Below are 26,431 nucleotides of genomic sequence, written 5' to 3' on the forward strand. Positions count from 1 at the left end.
GCTTTTTGAATAGTTTACAAGTGGACAATGTTGTTGAATTTTCACTAGCACCTTCTAATAGAATATTAACATGTAAATCGGAATTCTAAAAAAAGTGGAAGAAGATGGCTTACATTTTGAATAGCATTAATGGTCATAGAAACACTGTGAATTGCATGTTTCAAAATCATACAGTGAAAGAGATCCAACCTAAGTGATATATAAATATGCAGAAAAGTAGTTTAGATAAGGAAAGTGTGTTTTCAAGGTGAATTTAGAGAAAATATGGCTATATATATTAATACATAGGAAGGCTCTGCATATTTAAGAGCATACAACTGAGGATGAAGAGCTGGTATCTATTTTCTTACCCTCATATTTCTTCTGTTTTATAAAACAATCCAACAAAATATTAAATGTAAAATTATCTGGGAAAATTCCATACTGGACCTGAAGAGAAGAAAAAAAAAATCAGTGAGAAAATCTGCTGTTCAAATCTTTCAAAGCAGAGCTCTGCAGGTATCAGAAGGATCAAGACCATGGAGTTGCACACTGGTGCAGTATGACAGTCAGGCAATACAAGAAGCTTATTAACATGGCTCCTGTGATGTAGGCCTACTACTTTTCAGTCTACTGGGTTTGTTTTAGCATTTTGTCAGGGCCTTTGGGACTAAGAAAGGCACTGCCTACCAGGGCTTTTATGTTTTTATGTTCTATTCAGTGTGCTTTAAACGCCAGCACTACTTAAAACCAAAAAGCTCGAAGAGAAAAAAGAGGACAGAAAAGCTGTAAAGAGTTTTTGCTGAAACTAAAGTTTAACTCGAGTTTCAGCAACTCAGGTTAAACTTTAGTTTTTGTTTCGACAATTATATATCTGAACTTAAAACAACAGTATTCATAACAGGCTGTAATAGGAGTTCCAGGTAGGGCACAATTGTCTCAAAATGTTGATCAAATATAGTTATGCTTTTTCCTTATAAAATCTTACCTTGTTTTTTAATGTGTATAAGGCTTTGTCTTGTGCACCATGTTTTAAGCATTGTCTGATCCAACTGTGAATGGTCCAATCTCTCAAGTACCAGCAATTTGGACTATGCCGAAACCTAAAGCGTGATAAACACTCCAGGTGACAATTGATTCGCTGAATCAGAATCACAGAAAAAAAAAATCTGTAATCACAGAATCGCAAGGGTTGGAAAGAACCTCAAAAGATCACTGAGCCAAACTGCACTGCTAAAACAAGCACTCTACAATAGGTCGCACAGGTAGGAGTCCAGATGGGTCTTGAATATGTCCACAGAAGGAGACTCCACAACATCTCTGGGCAACCTGTTCCAGTGCTCCATCACCCTTACCTTAAAGTAGTTCTTCTTCCGCATGTCAGTACGGAACTTCCTGTGTTCAAGTTTTAGGCCATTCTAATTGTCCTATTGCTATGCACCACTGAGAAGAGTGTGGGCTTATCCATTTGCCTCCCACCTCCCTTTAGATGTTTATAAACATTTATCTGATCCCCTCTCAGTTTTTGTTTCCCCAGGCTGACAAACCCAGTGTTTCCTCATATGATAGGAAGCCTAGGCCCTTTATCATTTTTCTTGATGGACTCCTAGGAGATCCCTATCTTTTTTGAATTGGATAGTCCAGAACAGTAGATTAAATGTGGCCTCATCAGGGCAGAGTAGGTGTGAGGATCACTTCCCTCGACCTGCTGGCCACGCTCTTTTCAATGCACTCCAGGATACCACTGGTCTTGGCCACAAGGGAACACTGCTGGCTCACGGCCAATTGGTTGTTCACAAATCAATAATCAATAGATTGTGTTTCAATACTTCAGCCCTTCATGGACCCAAATATTAATCCTCCTGTATTTAACTTTGCAGCCAAACAATGCTCTTCCAAGAATTCTAGTTAGTCCTTTAAGTAAAAGAAACAATACGCTGATACACTTCAGTAGTTTGTTTGAAGGGAGAATCTGATCTTTTCACAAATGCAAAATACTTCAAATTTCTCACTTTCCAGAAAGTCTAATTCTTTTCCTCTGAGGAATACGACAAAAGAATGGCTTGGTGTATTTATGATGGCAACTAAAATTGCTATCAACATTGTGGTACTTTTTAGCACTGTCCTTCTGATTGTAAAACACTGTGTTATTAATCTCTTCTAAACACAGCGCTCCTCCACAACTGACAACATTAGCAAGTATCAGAACTACATCAAAACACTGCTGCCTTTGAACCTCCAGAATCTGTGTATCTGATAGCTCCAAACACTTAACTCACACCTCACTTCAGTCACTCAAGCATTCACTGCACCTCTGCCTCCTCAGACTTCATTTGTGTTTAGAAATGCTTAATCAGAGATGCATGCCTCAAGCACAAGGAAATTACTGGATATTCTTCCCCTACCCCTCTGCATCAGCTGCACTAGCATTGCTCCTCATGGACTTATTTTAATCAGTTCTGAGACACCTTGTGCAAAGGATTCAGCAGTGTTCAGAGGCAACTCACTCCAATCCTTAACTTTAAGTTCAGCCTCTTTTGTTTCATCCTCACTTAGCGATATATGACTTACTTCGTGACTGGAAAAGTATCGACTAAAAACATATAGAGCTTTATCTCCGACAAAGTCTCAAAAAGCAATTACGAATCCAGTGGTAGGAGCTGCTGCCTTGATCCCATGCTGAACCATGCTGACCTCGGTGTCAAGAGGTACACATAACTTTTCTCAATTCAAATTCAACGCATGAAAATCAGACTTGGTCCCCAGCGCAGAAGTGGTGCCACTTTCTGTAGTAAACATCAGTGACTGAGCTAGGCTCATGTGCAGATGCTTGCAGCCTCAAGCCAAGCTGCAGCACTATTTAGAGGCAGGGTTGGCTCTTCCATCTGAGTGAGCATCCTTTCCAGAACATTTATCAGATTAACATGGCCACCAACTCTCTTTTTCCCCCCCACTGAATCTCTGCATATTGTATCTCATGGCTAAGGGCTACACAGATTGCCAAGTCTGGAAAAGCGTTCCCGTCATAGAGTCTACAGCATCCAAAAGACTTCAGTGCCAAAAGCAGAGCTAAACAACTACACAAAGTCTAAATATACTACTTCTTCAGTGGCACATGAAATCTCTCTCGTCAATGCAAATTTAATAGAAAAAGTCTGCTTTGAATATTAAATTATGAACATCCATTTTGTTGCTCTAATTGCTTTCCATTTTCTTCCCTCTGGAATTCAAACACTGGGCAAGAAAGAATATGTATCTGATTTCATTGAAGATCTGTTTCAATAATGCTTACAGGAAGCATCAATTACAGGAATTTGGATTTAATCATACATTGATGCAACAATTATCTAATTGCTACAATGTTCCACCAGCCATTAAGATGGGTCAGAGCACAACACTAGCACCCAGCAACAAAGCTGTCTGCATCTTTTGAAGCTGCTTTATTAAATGGTTAATATTGTTACAAAAGTGGAAACAACAATCCTACAAATATATAACGCTGACACTCTCAAAGACTTAGGCCTTTCCTTTGATATAAACTTTATCATCTTTCCTACAAATGTGTTACAGAGGGAAGTAAACAGTAAAAGAAAATGAAGGTTTTAGAGGGTTTAAGCATTCACCTTTAAGCCAATGCATATTTACTCTCAAGTATGTTTATACTCAAGCATCCCACGCTGAGAAAGAGCACTCCAGGAACCTCATACACCTTGGGAATGTTATGGCCTACTGTAATGGAGAAGGGCTTGTAGGTTCCCAATCACACTTGGACAGTAAAAGGTCAAACAAGAAGTGGTGAAATCTATGAAACGTGATGAAACTGATCACAGAATCATACAAAGGCTTGGGTTGGAAGGGATCCCAAGGATCATCAAGTCCCAGCTCTCCAAGAGATCCTCAGTCACGACAAGTTTCTGGAATCAATATGCACAAAATTCAGGCACACATTGAAAGAACTCTCTAAAAAAGCCTCAATATAGGCTTTGAAGGCCCAGGGGCATGTGTGTGGACACGTTTATATGCATACACACAATCACTGGCCCTATGAGTCATAATTTTTATATGTTGCTATTAATATCCATAATTTTGGATTCTGCCTCCACTGTGTTGAGTACCACAAAAACAGGAAACTCAAGGAGATTCCAAGACAAAGTATTTTCTAGTTAATCCTAAATATTCATTACAAAACAGTTACACGGGAATGAAGAAAGGGAAGCTAAAAAATGTCAACAAGTATCTTTATGCATGCATACAAAATTCCTCAGCATTAGACACTTTCATTAACCTATAATGTTGTAGGAGAACTGGAAGTTAAAGAGAAATAAGCATGCTGAAATCCTTAATTGTTTCAATCCACACAATGCTGAGATAAGCTCTGTCTCTGTTCTATAAGATGAGAAGAGAAACCAAGAGGATCTGTTTTTACATCCGACCCAAGCAAACTAAACAAACATAGCAGACATTTTTATTTCAAATGGAACAGTGAAAGAACGAGATTGCTGGTCATTTTGAGTCTTCCTCCTTCTCCACAAGACACAGAAAAGGATGTAATTACACAAGGAAATGTGTTTGGAGATGAAAGGACAAAAGGAAGTTAAACAGAGGATTCAGAGTGAATTAAATAAAGGAAGCCTCTAGCAATTGCTGTGTGTTTAATGGATAGACTAGGAGGTTATCTTGCAAATGTCTGCTGCTGAAACTCATTTTTCTGAGAACTAATAAAAACATGGAAGAACAAGGTTCTTATAACGTATTCAGAAAAGGCAAGGAGAAACATCCATAAGGCTATTAGGGGAGCTCACTGTTGGTACACCTTCATGTGAACAACTGAAGAATCAATATGGTGATCCTCCTCATCACTGATCTGAGAACATCTTGTCCCACAGAGAATGGGAAGAATAATATCTGTAAGACAAGTAGTTACCAAAGTGTCAAAATCCTTGCAAATTTAATAGCACATGGTGCAATGGTACTAGAATTCTCCTTTTATTTGAAAATAGTTGAAGTGATTCAGTACAGAAACTATTTTTTATTGTGTGATGATGATTATTATGTAGAAGAGATACTGTGAGTATACAGTACAAGGAAACCAGAGTATTTTTAGCCAAGCAAGTGCACACTCTCTCTTGCTGACAAACTGACCTATCAGGCTAAGAATGCATTCCTAGTTTAGTAATACTCTGCACAAGGTCCCAATGCTAATTATTTACAGCAGTGCTGAAGTGCTCGTAATGTGTTAAAGAAACTGCACAATGCTAAAGTTTATCAGGAGTGTCTTATGAAGTACATTACTAACTCAGCAAACATTGATGTTCTCCCAAAACAGAAATGCTCCCTATCAGTTCTTTCTTTCTTTTAAATAGTCTTTCAGATTTGTTTGGTGCCATCAAGTGGTCATACAGTCTAGTGCTGCTTTCACATACCTCCCATTTTCAAGAGAAATAATACAGCAAAAATGAAAGTAAAGTGAAGCAGTAAGATGCCACACTGCACCCTTTTCCCTACATTTGTTGCAAGATGTTTTGGGACAGCCACAAATGAGGAAGATTCTGAAGGAAAATCTGCTGGGTTACAGGGCAGCTTCTGCAGAAGTATACTATCAGTAACAGCTCAATTGTATGGAGATAAAGCTAGCTCGGCAGATTCTTTGCTAAACAGACTCCTTTTTGCACTCTATGGCTTTCCTGAGGGTGGATCAACTGCTGGTTGCCAGCCAGAGGCTGTCCTTGTGCAAATTGTAATGTTTCTTTTTCTCCCATCTGTGAAACAGAGCTTCTATTTGTCTAATATGCCTGACCTAACAAGAAAGTATTTTGTTGTGACCTAAACTTGCTGTGCACTCAACAATATGATCTCTTAGGCTTGCAGATCTCTTAAAAACTTTCTAAACTTCACCTGCATTTTGCTGTGCTGATTTTTAATTTCCATATATGTAGGTTGCTCCAAAATCAATACCTCATATTTGTTTTCATGGAAACTACAATCGAGACAAGAGCACAGAACTCTGTTTGACAGAGCAAATTCTCAGCTACAAAATGCTATTTTTCAACAAAGGCATTGCCCTTACCTATGCATTTTCACTACTGATGAACAAGAGCCTACATGCTGAGCTCATCAAAAATCTGCACCAGTGGAGGTGATCCACTGGCGCCAGAGCTGAAATGTACCACTCTCTGCCTCACTGTGCTCACATGCACTGGACTCCTGTAACAACAGTGTGTGACATTTTTTCCACATGGAGAAATTCAATGGCACATCTTTTCCTCATACACACCTCCATGTCAAACGCCATTTTGTCACACTGCCCTCTGCTGCTATATCACAGAGCAACAACACGTAATAGAATATTTCAGGGAAATTTCAACCTCTACTGCCATACAAGGAACAGCCATCTATAACATTGTCAGCCAACACAGAAGCCATTACTTCTGGAGCAGACCTCATATAAAACAACTTCCCTAAATAAAATCTCCTGTACATAATGCTTTCTTATGTGTTAGAGATTCCTAAACTGTCTTCTGCCATATTGCAAAGTACAGAAATTAAAACAAAAGGACACTAAGTACTCTCATTCTTTCATCATTTCTAATACAGATCACTGAAATGATCTATCTGCTTTCCTCGGAGTTTAAACCCCAAAGTTTCATGTACTGTTAGAACACTAGTAGGTTCTGCTCCTACTTCTAGGAAGGAGCCCAGCTTGTGACTGCAATAAATCTGTTCCGTCTAGTTTTCAGATCTCTCTTATTTCTTTAAGAATTAGAGAGAAGTAGAAGCTTGCATGTTCACTTGCTTTAACTCAGAGAGTGCAGATTTCTTCTCATCCCCTTATAATTCTAAGAAGCCTGAAAGTAAAATGTAAGGAGACTTCAAATGAAAAAAAATATCCTAAGAAATATCTCTGAGAATCAGGAGAAAGCTCTCTCAGTGGAATGATTCCAAAGACACTTCACATTTTACACAAGTCATACGATGCTGTGAAGTTCTTTGGCAATGCCATGGTTTTTACTTCACAGGCACATTTTTTAAGCTACACTGCATAATGATCAAACAGATTCCATGCAGGCTTAGCTTGGAAACTGGAAGGCTAAGGAAACATCACCCAGAAGTCTCCCTTTGTGATTTCAAGTCACGGGCCCTGGGAAAAATTCTCTGCATTTTAAATGGCACCAGAGCATTGCTCACGTGTCAGTGTAAAAGAAAAAAAATTTCCACCCATACATGAAAGAAACTACTTTTCTATTTCTTTTTTGCCTGCTTCTGGGTCTAAAACTTTCTTTGCATACATCATTTTACAAATTTCATATAGCCATATAAATCCGATACGAAACACCTCGTACATTAACTGTTAACTCAAGTGAAAGCAGAGGAAACACTTCTGTGGTGAACTCAAATAGTATACATAATAAATTTATTTTTATACAGATGATGATTTTTATACAGATGCTGTCTGTGTACTTCCAGAAAGCATATGGATGCTTTCTAATGAAAGAAGTAAGAGGAGAGGTTAAAAAAAGTAGATAAGACAGCTATAATAGAGAATAGTCTAGTGCTCTGTATTCTTATACAGGAACCAGCATGCAAACTCCCTAAAAAAGCCTAGCATTTGTTTCAATTTTTATTGACTGTCTCCAGACTTGACTGCCTCAACTAAAAAAAATAATTCCTCTAAATTTGGCTTGCTCTACCTACATATGAATGCATTTCTTGTAGTATTTTTTTATTCAGGAGATACACAGAGATCTAACACTATCAATTAATGCAACCTCAAAACAGGCCTCATTTCAGACACTGAGAAGTGATGGTACAGAAGCACATTCTAAGATTAAGTCTAAACAGGAGACTCACAAGAATGTAAGCAACATGTAGTCTTTCTTTCCAGCTACACACGTTCATCTTTTATTTCTACTTATCCCAGTGCTACAGTCTCATTTTTTTCTTAACCCTTGAACCACATGAACTGGGAAGTGAGATGTTTTTAGTGGCAGTTCATACTACACAGTCCCTTAGGCATTTTCAGGACCTTGTTATGGTAATCAACCTTTACTAACAACTGAAAAGATTGAATTCACCTCTCAGTAACATCAACGTACCTATTTATAACACTACACAAAACCACCTTTCTGCAAAGAAAGCTCAGCTTTTCTTTCTCAGCTCTGCAGTCTTTTTAATATCGTCTGTCATATACAGCAATCAACTACATGTTGGCCAGGATTTTGTGCTTCCTTTACCAACCTAACTACATTTTCTGACAGTCAGTTCTTAGAGTCGCCTAATGAAACAGCAAGCTCACTTTCTGACAGAAAGTGCATTTCTGCCTATTCTTATAAATCTCTGGCAGTACATCACTAAAAAAATCATCTTCCTCTTAGTAGATTTAAGGCTCTCTTGTAAGTAAACAACAGTGAACAACATTAATACACTAAATACAAAAAAAATCAAATAGTCACAAACCCTAGTTATATGTTATAAATTTCACTAAAATGTTTGAATGGAGGAGCAGCTTTCTGCAGCACAAAAGAAAAGCTCTACTCTCTTGCAGTCTTAGAGAGTAAAGGGGTCCAAGAAAGCTGGTCACTCTTCAAGAAGGAAGTCTTAAAGGCGCAGGAGCAGGCTGTACCCCTTAGCCACAAAATGAGCTGGCAGGGAAGAAGACCGGCATAGATGAATACGGAGCTACTCTTGAGGCTCCAGGAGAAAAAGAGAACCTAACTCCTGTGGAAGAAGGGATGGGCGATTCAGAAAGATAAGCTGTTAAGATGTGTAGAGAGAAAATCTGAAAGGCAAAAGCCCAGCTTGAACTCAACTAGGCCACTGGGGTAAAAAGGAACAAGAAACTCTTTTACAAATACATCAACAGAAAGAGGAGGACTAAGGAGAATCTTCATTCTTTACTGGATGAGGCTAGGAATGTGACCACTAAGGATAAGGAAAAGGCAGAGGTTCTGAATGCCTTCTTTATGTCTGTCTTTAAAGGTCAGACCAGTTATCCTCAAGGTACTCCACTCTCTGACCTGGCAGTCTTGGCTGGGGAGCAGACTAAACCTCCCACAATTCAGGAGGATGCAGCCAGAGACCTACTACTGCAACTGGACTGTCACAAGTCCATGGGGCCAGCTGAGATTCACCCAAGAGCGCTGAGGGAAGTGGTGGAAGGCATAGCTGAGCCCCTTGCCATTATCTATCAACGTTCCTTGTTGACTGGTGAGGTCCCAGAAGACTGGAGGCTTGCCAATGTGACAAGAAGGGTTGTAAGGAGGATCCGGGAACTACAGGCCTGTAAGCCTTGGTGCCAGGGAGATTATGGAGCAGACTGTCCTGAGGGAGATCACATGGCATGTGCGGGAAGACCGGGGGAATCAGGCCTTGCCAGCATGGGTTCATGAAGGGCAGGTCCTGCTTGACCAACCTGATCTCCTGTAATCTAGTGACCTGACTGGTAGCGGAGGGAAAGGCTGTTGACGTAGTCTACCTAGACTTCAGCAAAACTTTTGACACTGTATCCCACAGCATTCTCCTACAGAAGCTGGCAGCCCATGGCTTGGACAGGTACACTCTCGGCTGGTAAGGAACTGGCTGGAGGGACAGGCCCAGAGAGTGGCACTGAATGAAGCTAACTGCAGCTGGTGACCGCTGGGGCCTGTCCTCTTCAGTAACTTTATTAATGACCTGGATGAGGGCATTGAGTGCACCCTCAGTAAGTCTGCAGATGACACCAAGTTGGCAGGAAGTGTTGATCTGCCTGGGTGTAGCGAGGCCATACAAAGGGATCTGGACAGGCTGGATTGCTGGGCTGAAGGCAGTGGAATGAGGTTCAACAAGCCCATATGCTGGGTCCTGTACTTTGGCCACAATAACCCTAGAGGAGTTCAAGGAACGTTTGGACATTGTGTTGAGGGATATGGTTTACTAAGAACTATTGGTGATAGGTGGATGGTTGGACTGGATGATCGCGTAGGTCTTTTCCAACCTTGGTGTTTCTGTGATTCTGTGATACTTGCACATAATTTTAGAGAAGAACCACTCAAAATGCAACAGATCCAGAGCTTGCAGCAAAGTCTGAAGCTACTTATTGAGATTCCTGCCTCTGAAACGTACCTGAATTTACTGTCCTGCCCTCCACTGACAGTCAATGTAACAAGTGCAGTAACAACTCTTCCACCAGGCCACAACAGGCTGTTATGAATCCCTCTAAAGGAGAGGGGAAAACTCCTTCAGACATCTTTATCAGCCTTGCTTGCACTGAATTCCTCTAAACTTCATAGAGCGCTTCAGCCCTCTCTATAGCTGTTGTAGCCAGTTCTCCTTCCTCATTTAGCAAAGAGGATACACTCTCATTGGCCTGTCTCTTCTAACTTGTGTACCTTTAGAATTCCTTCCCACTGTTTTCAACATCAATTGCCAAGTTCAGTACATCAATGCCTTGGCATTCCTAATCCCACCTCTGCATGTCCAGGCGACATCCTTGTGTCCTTTCAGGGTGACACATCCTTTTTTCCATTGCTGGTACATGCCCTTCTTTTCCCTCGGTTTGCCTAGTTAGACTGAATAAAGGGATAATTTTCTCCATTGCAAAATGAAAATAGCAGTGAAAGTGGAGAGATCAGAATTGGATAAATATTATTTAAAGAGGATGAGCAAAAAGTTGACTCTGGGATTAAAGACAGCTTTATACACACACTCAGTCTTGGAAAAAGATATTACTCAGAAAGATATAAACCTGCGTGCAAATCCATGCACTTTCAGCTTGTCAAGCTGCACAGTAATGACCCCAAAATAAAAAACAAAAACATCCTTGTTCATTTTTCAGCAAGAGAAGTCGTATTTGTTATATCTACGTTTACAGCTGATACAACAGGAGTTTCTACCACTTGCGTTTCTGTATATCCTTCAGTTCTGAAGATGAAAGAATGCTTTCATCATTGACTGCTTAACAATCCTTGAACTACATTCTTGGACAAATCCTTACCTGGTCCAAAGAAACAAACTGCTCACCCAGCTGATCTAAGCTTCAGACAGCTGGGTACCTGGCATACAAAGCATACGCACAGGAATCATGAACAAGGCTAAAGTTGGGAGGCAAGGACCACAGCTCTATCACATTTCAATAATGCGTATCACAGTGCACCAAAAGACTTGTTAATGGATGAGAAAGGAAAATAAATGCTGTAAGAAAGCACCCATGCAGTTATTCCTGAAGTGAGTAACATCATTTTTAACAGTTCCTCAAGCTTTCAAACTAGGATAAATAGTGAGACAGCTGAAAAACCTGGAGATATGCTAGAGTTTAAGCAAATAAGGTAAGCAGTATAATAAGGAGGTAAAATGAGCTGAAAGAACAGCTTGGGACTTCTATTAAGCATTAACATTGCCATCTCCAGTCACATCAGTCACTCCCCCTCCAAGAAAAAAAAAAGAGCACAGAAGGGATTATTCTGTTCATGAACTGGAGATGCACCAAGAAAAGGACAGAGGTAAACTAGGGTAGTCAGGACCCTGCCAGAAGGAAAACTGAAGGTAGCTGAGCAGAGTGACAGGAGTCCTTGGTACAGAGACATTGAAAATGCAACAGTCCTCATTCCAGCAGGCAGTATAGATATATTAGTTGGAGCATGAAGCTTTAAAAATAGCTCACTATTAAAGTAGTCTTTTTAAAAAAAACAAAAAACCCTCTATTCTGTTCTTTCACCTGGTTAGTAGGCATGTTACATTCAGAAATTTGCACAGAGAAAGAAACAGACAGAAAGGGAGAAACAACCTCAGAAATCACCCCCAGAAAATGTTAAGCTACGACCTTTGCGTATCAGTACCTCTATTCAATTACAGCAAAGAACTGCTGTGCAGTTCTGTTCACAACACAAGCTTCTTTCCCCCTCAGGAAGTAAAACAGTTCTGTACAGACAGGACTGTATGTGTTCCATAAGTAAGCAATAATGCAAGACGGATAAGTGTACCTACCTCTTATTTTTTTTTTTTCTCCTGCACATTTTGGACATTCTAGGTAAGACGGAAGTATTAAGAAAAAAAATGATTCATTGAAATCAAGCAACATTAAGTTAGTTTGTGAAAATTCTTTATTACTGTGGCCAACAAGAGATCTATAACCTGAGGGATAAAATCAGGTAATTTTTAAAACAACTTAGTAACTGATTGTTCACCAAACATCTTCAGACCTACTAAAGCGCAAACATCCATCTGAATAAATTAAAACAGTCATACTCCCAACTATTCTGCACCAGAGAAAAAAGCATGCTTGAAATAGGTATCTCCCTGGCAAGTGATTTTGATTGCATGTAACAGAACAAAAAAACATCATATCAATGTGCGATGCACCCTTTACCAAGGTCCTTTTTAGAAATTTTTCCGATTTCTAAAAGCATTTACATTCCAGAACCTGCATTACTTCCACTATTGTTTGCTACGTACTGTGCAACACACAGAAATACACAGAAGTTAACAGAGCACAACACAATAAACGTTATTTTGGAGCATTCAATTGATCCAACTGCCCAGGAAAGTATAGAACACTCTTTTTTACCACTAGGAAGTCTAATAAGATGCCTGATCAGAGTGTGTTCATCTTAAATGCTATCTGGAACCTAACAGGCTTGTAGACAATGATTCATTTAAAATTCGGATCACGTGGGTTTTTCCTTGTACTGAATTAAAAAGAAGGGAAGCTCTCATTGAAAAGTGCATGCAAACCTTCTATTTCAACTGTGACATAATGCAGGAAAAAAGATTATAGTGCCTTTGTCCTTCTCCCAACTAGTTTACACCACAAAACCTCTACATGATTTGTCACCATTCAACAGCACTGAAAATCTTAGAAAAAGATGGTGCAGAGGGAAATTCTCATGCAGAAGAATATTAGAGAGATGTTTTGGTTCCATCTCTGCTTCCCTGCATCCTCCAATAGTTGGTATGAAATCAACAATGTCACCAAATAACTTGTATGTTTGTTATCAGCATGTACATGAGACTGCTGGATAATTTTTCTTCAAAGACTGAAATATTGCAAGGTATGGGGAAAAAAAAGAAGACAAATAAATAAATCCCTTTCCCTGCTAATCTATACTGTAACATGATCTGGATATTTCACACACTTAATGGATCTCCAGTTCCAACTGTTACAAGCATTTCTTTTAGTTAACAAAATAAGAGAAAAACAAAACAGAAAATCCTGTGTCAACCCAGGTAAGAGGACCAGCTTTGTAACATAAACATTCAATCCAACATACATTTTAACAGCTTTGATAAGTTACACAACTCTTATACCAACATCAGGATACTGGAGAGCCAACACAACTTTCTATCTACATTTCTTCTTTGGCTTCTAGCTTAAATTTCTCTAGAATAAAGTTTACAAACTCTTGGTTTTAAAAACCAATACTCTTCATTTTAAAAACCCACTTCCAATAAAATACTTGTTCTTATCTCAAGAAAAGCTCATCCACAGCTGCTTATGCATTTCATCTAAGCCATGAACATCCTGATTCTCTCGAGAGAAAACCATCACTAATGGTAACTATAATTTAGCTCATAAATTTCTTTCACTCATTTACTACTAAACACAATAAGGTATTCACAAGCATTAACATTCCCAAGAAATTCTTCACCTGATTTGTTAAACTTCTGCATTTTCACACATTTCTACATTTTCAAATTGAGACATTTAATGTACTCAGCATTCTCACTATTTACAGTGACACAAAACTATGTATTTCCCAATGAGTAAATGTGCTACTTTCCTTAACTTTCTTCATTATTTTATACATTATGCATGCAGACAGATGAAGTTAAAATGGCTTGACCTTTTCTTTCTCATTTGAATGGCTACCTTAATTGCTGCTTTCACCACTCATGGTACTAAGCAGTGAGACTCAGTAAGTGAAAGATGATGAAAATGTTGTTCAGTTCAGCTTGACAATGAGTAACTTGTGACTGAAAGCAGCAAGAAACAATACTTCACTGTTCTAGAAAAAGGATGAATAAAGACAAATACTAAAAATACATATAAATACTAAAATCTTGATATTGTGTGAATCTTCTAATTTCACCAAATAGAAACAAAACTTCCTCTAAGTATGAAGTATTAAACGCAAAAGATATCCCAGTACATACTTTACATATTACATTTAATTTAATTAATGTTTACATAATCATTAAAATGTGTATGTTTGCAGAAATGTAATACTTTCATTCAAACTTATTTCTTACAAGAATTATCCATATAAATAAAAACAGCACTCTGATAAACACTTCTTTCTTTTTAAAGATTATCAACCACGAAATTTAATCCTGCAAATGAATACCTGTTAACCTGATAAGTAAAAATAAAATGGTCTTCTTGGTCCGCAAAAAAAATGATCCCAAATTTTGTATAATAATTCCAAAGAAAATCAAAGTTGCTTCAAGGCTTATCAGAAAACAACAATATGGCTTTCCTTCAAAAGATTAAAAAAAATAATAAACATAAAACTTTCAAATAGTTCTAATTCAAATCAGTCTGCCTGTAGGAAAACAATTCTGGTCTACAGCACATCAAGACTATGCTTTTATGCTGTAGTTCACTGTTACCTTTTTTCTGCTGTACTTATTTTTATTCAAAAGAAAAAAAAAAAAAAAAAGGAAAAGAGTAAGTGCTTGCACCTTAAAGGAATGATTCAGGTCGACAAGTACAATAACCACCAAGTTAGCAATTCCCAACAAAGGGATTATCATAGTCCTGTGTACAGTGTAAGCCTAATAAAAATTCAGTATTTTATAACTGTAGTGGCAATCCTCGACTTACCTGTAAAAGATTACCTTACTACCTAACACTACTTAAAGTTATAGCAGGAGAAATTCAAAAGAAACAGTTCTTCTGCTCACACAGATTTGGACCTGCTATCTGGCACTGGCTGCCAATACTATTCAGGAGCTGTAATCAAATCTGAAGTTCCTTTCAGGGGAAGCTGGACGGGGATAATTCTCAAGTGAATCTTCACAATTATTAGTCATCAAAGCCAGCCAATGAATAATCTCTGCATGTGTTTGTGTTTTAAATTCTGATGCTATAAAAGGCCTTACTCTGTTCTGCTCATTTGTATTCATATGAACTACTCACTCTTTACATTTTTGGCTGCAACATAACCTCTGTCTAGACTTTCAATATTTCTAAAATATAATGCACAATCTGTCTCCAGCTGGGCTTCTTGCTGGTCCAAGAACTTATGAAAAAAAAACTTTAGAATACCCCTTAATACAGCAAACATTAGCTTTATGGTGAGAATCAGTCAAACCTTCACACAGTGCTGCCTTTTCTCCTTCAGCATGTAATGAGCACAACATTCAGCCAAGACCTAAATACTTACTAAGCATACTGTACTTCACACTATTTCCAATACTATCTACTACACAGAATGCTCTGAGCTGTTGGCAAGAAAGACGCCTGCTGAAAGATATGCAAATTCTTCTGAGAATAATAATGAAAGCTTTTCTCCCAGTACTAAGTGCAAAATGCATCTGGAACCACAGAATAATAGAATTGTTCGAGTTGGAAGAGACTCTCAAAAACCATCTAGTCCAATTCTCCTGCAATGAACATGGGCACCCACAACTAGGTCAGGCTGCTCAGAGCCCTGTCCAGCCTTACCTGGGCATCCCTGGTGTCTTCAGGGGTGGGGAATCTACCTCCCCTCTGGACAGTGTGCCTCACCACCCTTACTGTAAAAAATTTATTCCTCAGATCAATCTAAATATCCTCCCTTTTAGTTTGAAACAACCTCCCCTTGTCCTATCACAACAGAACCTGATAAAGTGTCTGTCTCCTTTACACACTGAAAGGCTGCTACCATGTCTTCCCAATGCCTTGTCTTTTCCAGGCTGAAGACCTCCAGCTTTCTTAGCCTGCCCTTGTAAGCAAGGTGTTCAATCCTTTGAATCATTTCTGTGGCCCTCCTGTGGATGTGCTCCAACAGGTTCTTGCCTCTCCTGCACTGAGGAACCCACATCTGGATGAAGTACCCTAGGTGAGACCTCATCAGTGCAGTGCAGAGATGCAGGATCATCTACCTCACTCTGCTGGCCACAATTCTTTTGACTCAGCCCAGGACACAGTTGACTTTCTGAGCAGTGAGGGCACAGTACTGTCTCATGTCCAGCTTCCCATCCCCCAAGTCCTTTTTGGCAAACCTGTGATCCAACCTCACTTCCCCCAGACTGTACTGACAGTGGGGGTTGTCACAAATTGCCACAACCCAGGTGCAAGACTGCTGTCTAGATCTCTCTGGAAGGCATCCTGTCTCTTGGGCATGTCAACCACATCATACAGCTTGGTATCATCTGCAAACTTGCTGAAGGTGCACTTATTCCCAGTGCCGATGTCACTGATGAAGTGACCAAGTCAGTTCCCTCTATGCTGCAATTTGACCAACTTCATCATGCTATTTATTCCAGAATTACTGTGAATTTTTTTCTTCTGATATTAATACATAAATGTACTTTGCAGAGTAATCTTACTTTCTCCTGGTTTTAAATATGAAGAGCTTTTAAGATCTAAATTCTTATCTCTCTTGAATTTAGGCAATGCAGCAAAAAAAATTACTGCTGAATGAAAGTCTTCCAACCTTTTCTCTCTTTTTATGCAGTGCCTTGAAAACATTGTCTAGCTTCTGCAAAGCTTAAAGGACAGCTTTTATAACAGGCCATATTAGCTACAAAAAGATAATTGAAAAGATCTGTATTATAGGAAGAGATCCTTCTGAATACTTTCCAGTGTTATATCTTAATTTTTTGTGCTTTCTTTTTTTACCTGATGCCCAGGTAAGGCTGGACAGGGCTCTGAGCAGCCTGACCTAGTTGTGGGTGCCCATGTTCATTGCAGGAGAATTGGACTAGATGGTTTTTGAGAGTCTCTTCCAACTCGAACAATTCTATTATTCTGTGGTTCCAGATGCATTTTGCACTTAGTACTGGGAGAAAAGCTTTCATTATTATTCTCAGAAGAATTTGCATATCTTTCAGCAGGCGTCTTTCTTGCCAACAGCTCAGAGCATTCTGTGTAGTAGATAGTATTGGAAATAGTGTGAAGTACAGTATGCTTAGTAAGTATTTAGGTCTTGGCTGAATGTTGTGCTCATTGTGATTGTCCGTTCTAACACACTTCCCAGTGCAGCTCCACTAAGTCCATCTACCTGAATGACGTAGGGCTACAAGACTCAGCTTGTTGAAATTTCACCCTGGTCTCCCAAATTTAGCTGCTAGTTATTTTCTCCAAAGCTTTCTATGATTCGAACTCTGATAAAACTATGGACACACAATAATAGTGGACAAACTCTGAAAGATGAGAAGGATAGTAAGCATGTACTGCAGAAGCAACTTGAATGATGGGACCAGAAGAGCTGTGAAGTCTACATGAATAGAACCCTTCCATCTGCAGCACTTACCTGGCCAATGACCAACAGTTCTTGAAGCAGCAATAGCTCTATGAAGCAGCAACAAATATTGACGACCATTTGCAATAACATTAGAAAAAAGAAAATCAGTATTTCTGTCAGTCGTTTATCAAAAATCACTGGAACATCCTAATTAGGTAAACCTCTCTGGTACCTCCTTTTATCACAACTCCCACAGTGCCAAAGTGTAGTTCAAGTCTTTTGCAAATGAAGTTATTTTGGCTTGTTCAGATTAGACAGTTATGCAGATCAGTAAAACATACCATTCTGGTTATGGAGTGTTTTTTTCCCCTCAGAAACTTCCATCACTTCTCAGCATCACTTCAAAATGTAATGATTGCACAACTTGAACAGCAGGCAGATATTTCTGATTCATTTAATTATGTATCTATGTATTCTTTAACATATTTCTGTGAAGGAAGCTAAAGCCAAGCCTACATCAGTTACAGCTTTACAACAAGACTACTCAAAGAAAGAATTAAGTATCTTGTAGGATTTTGTGCATGTTTATTCTCCTTTTTCTATTTGTGCTGGAACAATTTAGTGGGACTCATTACATTTTGCAGATGTATCAAGTCAGGTATCAATTTAGTGGGAATGAACAGCATACACAGCGTATGCTAAGAGACAACGTCTTTTGCGGGTGCACTGTGATCTTTTATTATAAGCAGTACTTTAGAGTAACTAGATATTTTCAGGATGTTAAATCAGTTGATTGCCACTGAAGTATCAAACACTGCAACTTTCACATCTGAAAATCAGATATGCAGATAAAGATAATACAGTGAAACTTAGTTTACACACATCATTGGAGTAACTGATACACTAGCACTGCAAGGAGTAAGCACATTTTCATGCATATGGAAACTGCCACTCTCCTAAAATCACTAAATTGCTGCAGTTTAGCTTCAAAAACTCCACTTTCTGCCATAAAAGATGTAACAGCATGCCTAAGAAGAACTTCCAATAGTTTGACACAGTAACATTTTATTATAATCCAATACTGCTTCCAGGTAGTAGGCACTAAAATCTGTAGAACTAACTTAATTTCCAATAAACAAGTATCAGTCAAGGAAAGTCAAAAATTCCAGTGATATTGAACAAGAATTTGCCACTGAAGTATCAAACACTGCAACTTTCACATCTGAAAATCAGATCCACAAACATCTGCACTTTACTGACAATGTACGTTTTTTTTTTTTTCTACACCAAGGTCACGACTTCAATGCAATTAAAAAACCTATCAAGGAATCTCAACATAAAATTTCCACAATAGCTTTCAAACACATTGAAAATCATTCTTGGCACAAAACCTATATACTCCATCAGAAAGTTACCTCACCATAAAACCGCCATTATGCTAATGTTTTGATCATCTGAAAACCACCCTGATGTGAGAAATCGTGACATTTCAGTGAGACAGGACGAAGTAAGGCAAACTGCAGGTCTTTGATCTAGCAGAAAGTGCATTCTGATTAGTACTTCTACTGAGATCCTAGGAGATGAAAGGATTTTTAAGTCTGACAGTTAGGGTGGGGAGATACTCAGAAGAGAACAAAAAGAGGAGTACTGAAAGCAGGTGATGTCATGCCTTTACCATTTTACTGACACGCTCCACAGTGTTGCATAGCAGTCTCCACATAACTATTTTTGAGAGCTCAAGATCCTCTGTGGAGACAGTGTGGCTAGATATTCAATATTTTAAATGCACAAAAAGTTGAAACAGGACTAAATATAACGTGTACATTGTCTTTTGTGCTCCTGAACATGTTATAGCGATACTCCAAAATACTACTTTTCAGAACTATGTCCTGCCTGACATAACAGAAGAAAAGCCTACTCTACAAAGCTTACAAGCTCTGGCACTCCCATCTTCCGGAAAAAAAACACACAGTGAAAATGGAAACGCCACTGTTCTTCCCCTGAATCCTCCCACTGGCACAGCTTGCCCTTTCATACCATAAACATCTTCCAAACTTTTAAGTGCTTTGAAAGTGACTACCCTTTAACTCAGATTGCCAGAAACACACAACATTGAGGACAGACATTAAAATTCTCCTTTACACTCCGTAAGTAGTTATGAGGCAAAACATAGGACTCTGGGGGTATCTTGCATTCAGGCAAAAGCACATACAGGCAGTTTACCAGGAAACATACATGCCGCTTGTTCACAATGGATTTATATGCTTTAGAAGATATAAAAAAAACTTTTTCAGTGACACAGCTTTCTCTTTTTTCAAGAAGCTCACTGTCATTACAGAACAAAAAAAAATGTGCTTTCAACTGTTTTTCATTAGGGAAGTAACGAGCTAGAAAAAGATTTCTTGACAAAGCTTCTCTATTTTTTAACTCTCCCTCTCTTCCACCTCAAGTCTCATGATGTGGCCACTTTTGCAGGACTCTGTGACAACATCCTCTCAGCTGCCAAGAGATATCTTTATAAACGTGCCCTCCATTTGAACTCTAGCCTAAGCACAAAACGTAAAGAATAATAAAAGGGATCTTGTGGGTACTAACCACATCTTGCATTTCCTGAAGCTAGCAAACTTATTTTCATTTGAAAGGGAAGCTTACGTTGTAATTGGGATTTTTACGTTTTCACATGAATTACAGACCTCTTTATACTGTGTTTCATTACCTGCATGCTAATGCGCTTTGAGAATAGTTTCATGTAACATGCTAGAATGAAGTCTCCTGGAAAACTGACACTAACATCACCAAAAGATTAAACATTTTACAATAGCAGAACCAAGCAACATTATAAGGAAACATAAAAAAAATTCCAACTATACACATTGGTATCCTATTTTCTCCTTATCAGCTACTAAAATTTGTATCAATTACAAATGATCATACTTGATGCACACATAACTAATCTTACTAACTGCAGGAGAATTATATCCTAGAGCAGTTGTAAATAACTGCAATTATTTTTGAACTGCAAACCTCTACTTTACAAAGTGCTCTTAAAGATAAAAAAAAGCCCTGTATTTTAAACTGAGGTACTAACCAGCCATAGATGGAGAAGGAGGAAGATACTTATGTTAGAGTTCACCACTCTATTTTCTTCCTTTTACTACAGAAGATTTTTGGTATTTCTAAGTTTTTGCCACTCTCTCATCTTCCTGTTTTCAAGAAGAAAGAAAAAGCTGTTAAGATACATTACGAATGAACATCTAATTCTACTATCAGGATTTTACATTCAGAAATTAAACCATCAAACTTTCCTCTTGTCTGCCCTGATGCCCCAACTCAATCAGTGAGAACTGGAGTCTCTGTGGCTCTTTTCATGTAATAAGCTTCAAGAATGCTAAAACAAGATACTAACAGTGCATCTGTGAAATGGTAATAATTTATAAAAAAAAGTCTTAAAGAGACTTGACTTCCCTGTTTTCTTCTCTCCAGGGCCTGCTGAAGAATCCCAGAATGATTTCTAAATTTCATATGACAGGACAAATGAAATTTGGTACAGAAGTAACTGAAGCTTCCCTAAACTGCACTTTTTATAAAAGATTCTTCCTTCTGCTTTTATTTTTTCATTGTAAGATATCACTTGTAATAGCAACGTGGACTCTTTTAAATACAGCTTGAAGCTGAGGTTCAGTTATTGCCCAGAAATACCAGAAGATCTTAAGTACCATGCACTCATGCACTTACAACTATGAGTTTACTTAAAGCATCCATACCATCAACTTCTTCATTAAAGTAACAACAATTGCTATTTACATAAAACCACATGGCATTGTTTGTATTTTAAACATGCTTTCTCATCCACTTTGATAATACTGGTTACTTTCTCCACGAGGAAATCTATGTCTCAAAATGTGTATGTAATCATCCATGAAAGTACTAATCTATTTTAGAGATCAGTGAGATTTACTGCCCTCTCAAAGTCGATATTGAGATGTATCAATCTGAAGCAAGCAAGCATTCAACCTGATACTAGCAGCAACACAAATTAGTTGCAGAAAACCCTAACAATGCCTGCAATGAAGTTAATATCTGGGACAGAGAGAACAAGGAAGATTTTTTTTTTTTAAAAGCAACAAAACCATATTCTGTTTAGCCTTGCTATCTTGATCATGACCACAGCAATCCAGTTTACAGTTACGTTCATTCTGAGAAAACAAGCTAGTTTTCCTGCACTTACAGAATGCATATAGCAATTTTTAATTAAATTATCACTTGAAAGACAAAAAAAGCTAGAGAAGGAAATACTGTAAACAGATGTAATTCCTTATAACACCAGCATCCGTAATTTAAATCATCACTGGAAGTAGTTTTAGCTGCTCAGCAGCTCAGACTAACATGCCTGGCAGAACTTAATGGCAGAGGTCTGGAAAGAAAATAGCCAAAACAAAGGGGAAGTTATCAAAAAGGCCCTTGGGTGTGAGTTGAAAGATAGCAGACACATGTATTTTTACAGCACATAAACGGGTCACAGTCTTAAAAGGTCAAGACTTTATGATATTTACTTGTATTTTTCAAAGATTATGTTTTTAGTAAAGACACTTACTTGTAAAGGTAATATTCAGCCTGATCCACTTCCTCTCGTGAAGAAATGTTGTCAACAAACTGGATAAAAAATAAGAAATAAAAGCTTAAGAGGGAGCACTTATCTAGCATATTAGAAGAAAATGTCACTTGGATACACACAGCAAATTTGTTCTGCATATTTAGGTATCTGACAATAATGGACATCTTCAAGTCTTCAGTTGCTCCTAATCAGGTTTCTTCTAGGCTGCAGAAAGTAAAATCTTTCTAAGTTCAACCAACTCTCCCCACGCTATAAGCAATGCTACGTATCGCACATGGGGACAATCAGAGAACATATCCCTACAGCACAGTACACACTATTTTGCTTGCTTTTTTTCTGTTTGTTTTTTTTTTTTTTTTCCTTAAAACACATCCCTTAAGCGTGCATTCAATTTCTAACTTTTTTTTCCAATTTTCAGTGAGTCTTAACATTCGTTTGCTCTATTTCTAAAAAGCTTTCTTTTCCCCTTTGCCTGTTTTGCACATTCACACTATAAATTCTGAAGGAAGATGGCATCTTCTGTTTTACCACACATACGAATAATGGTAAGAAAAAAAAAAAAAAAAATCAACAGCCAAGCTGCAAAGCACAACTTTCCTCCCACATAAAACCTCACAAAATTCCCAGTGCTTTCAACTACAAAAGCAAAGTTTTTGATCAGACTTCCTCCTATGCCAACAGTGAATCTTCTTTTCTGGTATGTTCAACATGAGCATAAAGTTACACAATGTCTTTAGCTCAGAATACATAAACAAGCAAGGAAGGTCAGAGCTTCTTTTTAATCTAAGAATAAGCTAAAAATTACAGTTTAAGCCGACTGGTGCTTGTTATTTAGTTTCTTAACTTTCATCATATATATATGTATACATAGATCATCTCTGAGCGTGGCAACAGCATGCCTGTGTACTTTATTTTAGAAAATCTGAATTTTATGTGAGATCCAGTTACTAGAAGGGGAGGCTGTTTGAAAATTTGAAAATGTTACTTAACCAGTGCAGAGGTCAGCCCAAAGCAGGAACAGGAGGAGGGTACAAAGTAAATCTGATTAAGCAGTAAAAAGGAGAAGAACATCCATTTCCTCTATGGATAGTTTCAGAGCCAATAATCGAGGACGTTCAGTAACTGCACAAATTGTTCTGTGACTCTACTGATAATAGTGCTAACGATTCTAATTAGCATTAGTGTACCAGTACACTGTTACCGCAGTGGTGATTCAGAATGTAGGCAGTATGTTAACACACTGCATTTCCTTAGCAGCCTGGGTTCTTATGAAGTACCTTAGAGGATATTATAAGCTCTCACTAATACAGAAAACACAGGAAGGGAGGAAATGCGTATTATGAAAAACTGTAGCCCACTAACAAAGTCAAATCCAGCTTTACTGAGAAAAAGTTCTATTTCAGCTTTTGAAGACTCAATAGTCCAGGTGCTAACTAATGAGCTCAAAGAAACAATAAAACAGTTTTATACAGCAAATGAACAGTATAACAAGACATTTATGATCCCACAGTTCACAGCAGAGGTGATATCATTTATATCCTCTGAGCTCCCTTGATTTCATAAGCATTCCATTGTCATTTCCATCATTGTCATTTCCATCACTTCATGATTGGAAATAATTTTCTTACCCGGGCTATTGTCAAAGAGCTGACAGGCAGCTTTCTTTCATAGGTTCTGTCCATTAAGTTGGCTAATTCAGCTGGAGAAAAAAGAAGAATAGTATATTTAATCAACCAATATTACAGAAAAACTTCCAGAGTTATCACGTAACTTGGAACAGCTGGGGCTGTTCAGCCTGGAGAAGAGAAGGCTCCAAGGTGACCTGATAACAGCCCTTCAATGTTTAAAGGGGAGCTACAGGAAAGAAGGGGACACTCTTTAGTACCATCTGTTGTGACACAAGGGGAAATGCTTTCAAGCTTAAGGAGGTTGGAGATTTATGCTAGATATAAGGAAAAAGTCTTTTACAGTGAGGATGAGGAGGCACTAAGAACAGGTTGCTGAGAGATGAAATTGATGTCCCATCCCTGGAGACTTTCAAGGCAAGGCTGGATAAGGCCTTGGGCAACCTGACTGAGCTGTGCACGTCCCTGTTCACTGCAGCAGAACTGGACTAGATGACCTTTAAAGATCCCTTCCAACTCTAAGGATTCCATGAAATTAACTGATTCCTTATTTCATTTTGAAGTTGTATAAAAATAATATTTTAAGTTATTTTTAAATACTCCAACAGGAAATAATTTATGGAAAGGTTCTCAACCTTATAATGTCTTGGATGAGGTAATGAATATAACTCATCTAAAAAGCCTAAGCAGATGTCCTGATAATTTATGTTTGCTTTCGAGCTTTACACATGCTGGACAGTGCCTCTAGTGTTCATCCTTTCTTCTTTGGTAAAACAAAGAAACACAAAAGCAAGCCATACCATCCTCATATACCCTACAGCGACAAACAACAGGTCAGAAGAAATTCTGTTAATCAAACTGGGCCCTGTGCCAGTGCCTTATTAACTTAATAGCATTTTGCTTCAGCAGTCATCTAACAATATTAAATTGGCCATACAGGAATTTTAAGCTTTTGTCTGCGGAACAGGTAGATTAACACTGAACTTCATGAATTTAATCTATGGTTTTAGTTTTGTACTATTACCAGAAACTAATGACTCAGAGACTAAACTGTTCAGCATCAGCTGTTAGACGAGAACTGATGACATTCAATCTATAATATTTAGAGACTCCAATCATACTCTCTTCCTTCAGTTTTCCATGCACAGGAATCCAATATATTTATTATCTGTATCACTTTCACCTCTTTTTCTTCTTTGCGTTGCATGACACAAAGTTCCATTGGCTGCACTGCAAGAGCTGATAGCTTGGCTTGTTACAATTCATTTTCCATAAATGTCATCTGACCTCAACCCCTGAAGTGAGTGCCATATCAGAAATGACCAAACCACTTATTCTGGCAATACTGGAAAGGACAGAAAGCAGCACTGTACCAGTAACCATAGAAAAAGTTAACTTAAATTGTTCTTGTACCACCAGTTAACACTGAGAGGTATACAGTTCTAACGCTACAAACTGTATGCAGTGCTACCCTAATCTTACAGCTACTCTCTAAAATTACAAGGCACATGCAAATACTTTTTGCTACAATAAATGAGAAATCTTGCTTGACTCTTCAGTTTGGATAATGCCGCTGTCTGCTGCACACCATTAATTTTGTATTTACGTAACACCTTCCCTCCTAAGACACTTGAAAGTATTCTCAGGAACACCAAAACATCATCTTTGACAAGCAGCTTATCTCCAACTAAGAGAGTATTTCATCAACGTGAAATGAAAGGGAAATTGAGAGCAAAGGTGCCAAGGCAAGGAGCAGCTCTTGCAAAATACAATATGGGATGCTGAAAAGACACAGGCCATCCATATAACACTACAAAGCCCCTAAGCGAGCAGATCAACCTTTACATGGTAAAGCATTTTCTGTGGAAATATCCTCACAGAAAGTATCCGTATTTCACTTTGCATTTCCTGTTTCTCCAGCACTCAAGAAGGAGCACACAGGTAAAGACTACAAGGGCATTTCTAGCCGTGATAAAAATAAGAGAAATGCTACCACCATGTCAACTTGACAGGAAATGGCTAGGTTCTCACCTAAACATATCAAGCCAACTATCAGCCAACATTCATCATCTGTGTTTTCAGAAAAGTATTCAATCAGAAATCTCCTGCATTTGCAACAGGGGTCTGACAGATGCACAGGTTGGGGCATAATTATCTACTCCAGAACAACTCCTGTTAAACACCTCACTGAAAACTGGAAGGTGATATCTAAAACCACTGTAGGCCATATTCAACTCCTGAGTCTAGCATTTCTTTTATCTAGGTGCTCACAAAGATGAAAAGTCCACCTCAGGAAACATCAAGTATATAAGGACAATGTAATTCCAATAAATAAGAAGCCTTAATTTCAAGACTGTTACATACACATCTACACTGGGACAGTTCACATGCAGAATTTTAATGATTTTAGAACGTAAGGTCACAGAACATGAGCTAACCTTAACTCCCTGAAGTGGTCCAGGACAGGTCAGAAACCCACAGATGAGACAGCATCTTAAAAGCTCATTCAACTGAGCCCCAGGTTTTTCAGAAAGAAAAACATGAAGGAAGGCTGAAGTGAGTAAAGCTTATGTTTCACATTTCTCTGTTTATCCACATCCCTGGCAGCTTCTGGAAAGATCCACAGCCTTATACCAAAGACTACTTCAATTGGAAACAACGGGAGTTTGCAAAGGAAGCGCTGCCACCTGGTGTTTCAGATAAGCCATTTCAGGTACCAGGAGATTTTTTTAAAACAAACAAAAAAGAACCATTATCGATCTCACTTGAATTTTGCCGACCTCTTAGGTTTGGATAATTGCAATCTTTCTCATCATGATACCTGCTATTACTTAATTTTACCCTTGTTTAGC

At 38.3% G+C, this 26,431-nt stretch overlaps 1 protein-coding gene across 1 annotated transcript in view; it reads right to left on the minus strand.

Moving 5' to 3' along the window:
- The window catches only part of MRPS27 (mitochondrial ribosomal protein S27), a gene marked incomplete at both ends in the record, with an annotated part of 41,818 nt that overhangs the window by 12,506 nt on the left and 2,881 nt on the right, over nucleotides 1–26,431 (minus strand). Inside the window, 4 exons of the mRNA XM_079548363.1 lie at nucleotides 351–429; nucleotides 968–1,082; nucleotides 21,934–21,992; nucleotides 23,583–23,653. Of these exons, the coding sequence (XP_079404489.1) occupies nucleotides 351–429; nucleotides 968–1,082; nucleotides 21,934–21,992; nucleotides 23,583–23,653 (324 nt within the window). The remainder of the gene's footprint in view (nucleotides 1–350; nucleotides 430–967; nucleotides 1,083–21,933; nucleotides 21,993–23,582; nucleotides 23,654–26,431) is intronic.

This window comes from Tetrao urogallus (assembly GCF_951394365.1).
Source record: "Tetrao urogallus genome assembly, chromosome: Z".
In the NCBI taxonomy this organism is placed as follows: Eukaryota; Metazoa; Chordata; class Aves; order Galliformes; family Phasianidae; genus Tetrao; species Tetrao urogallus.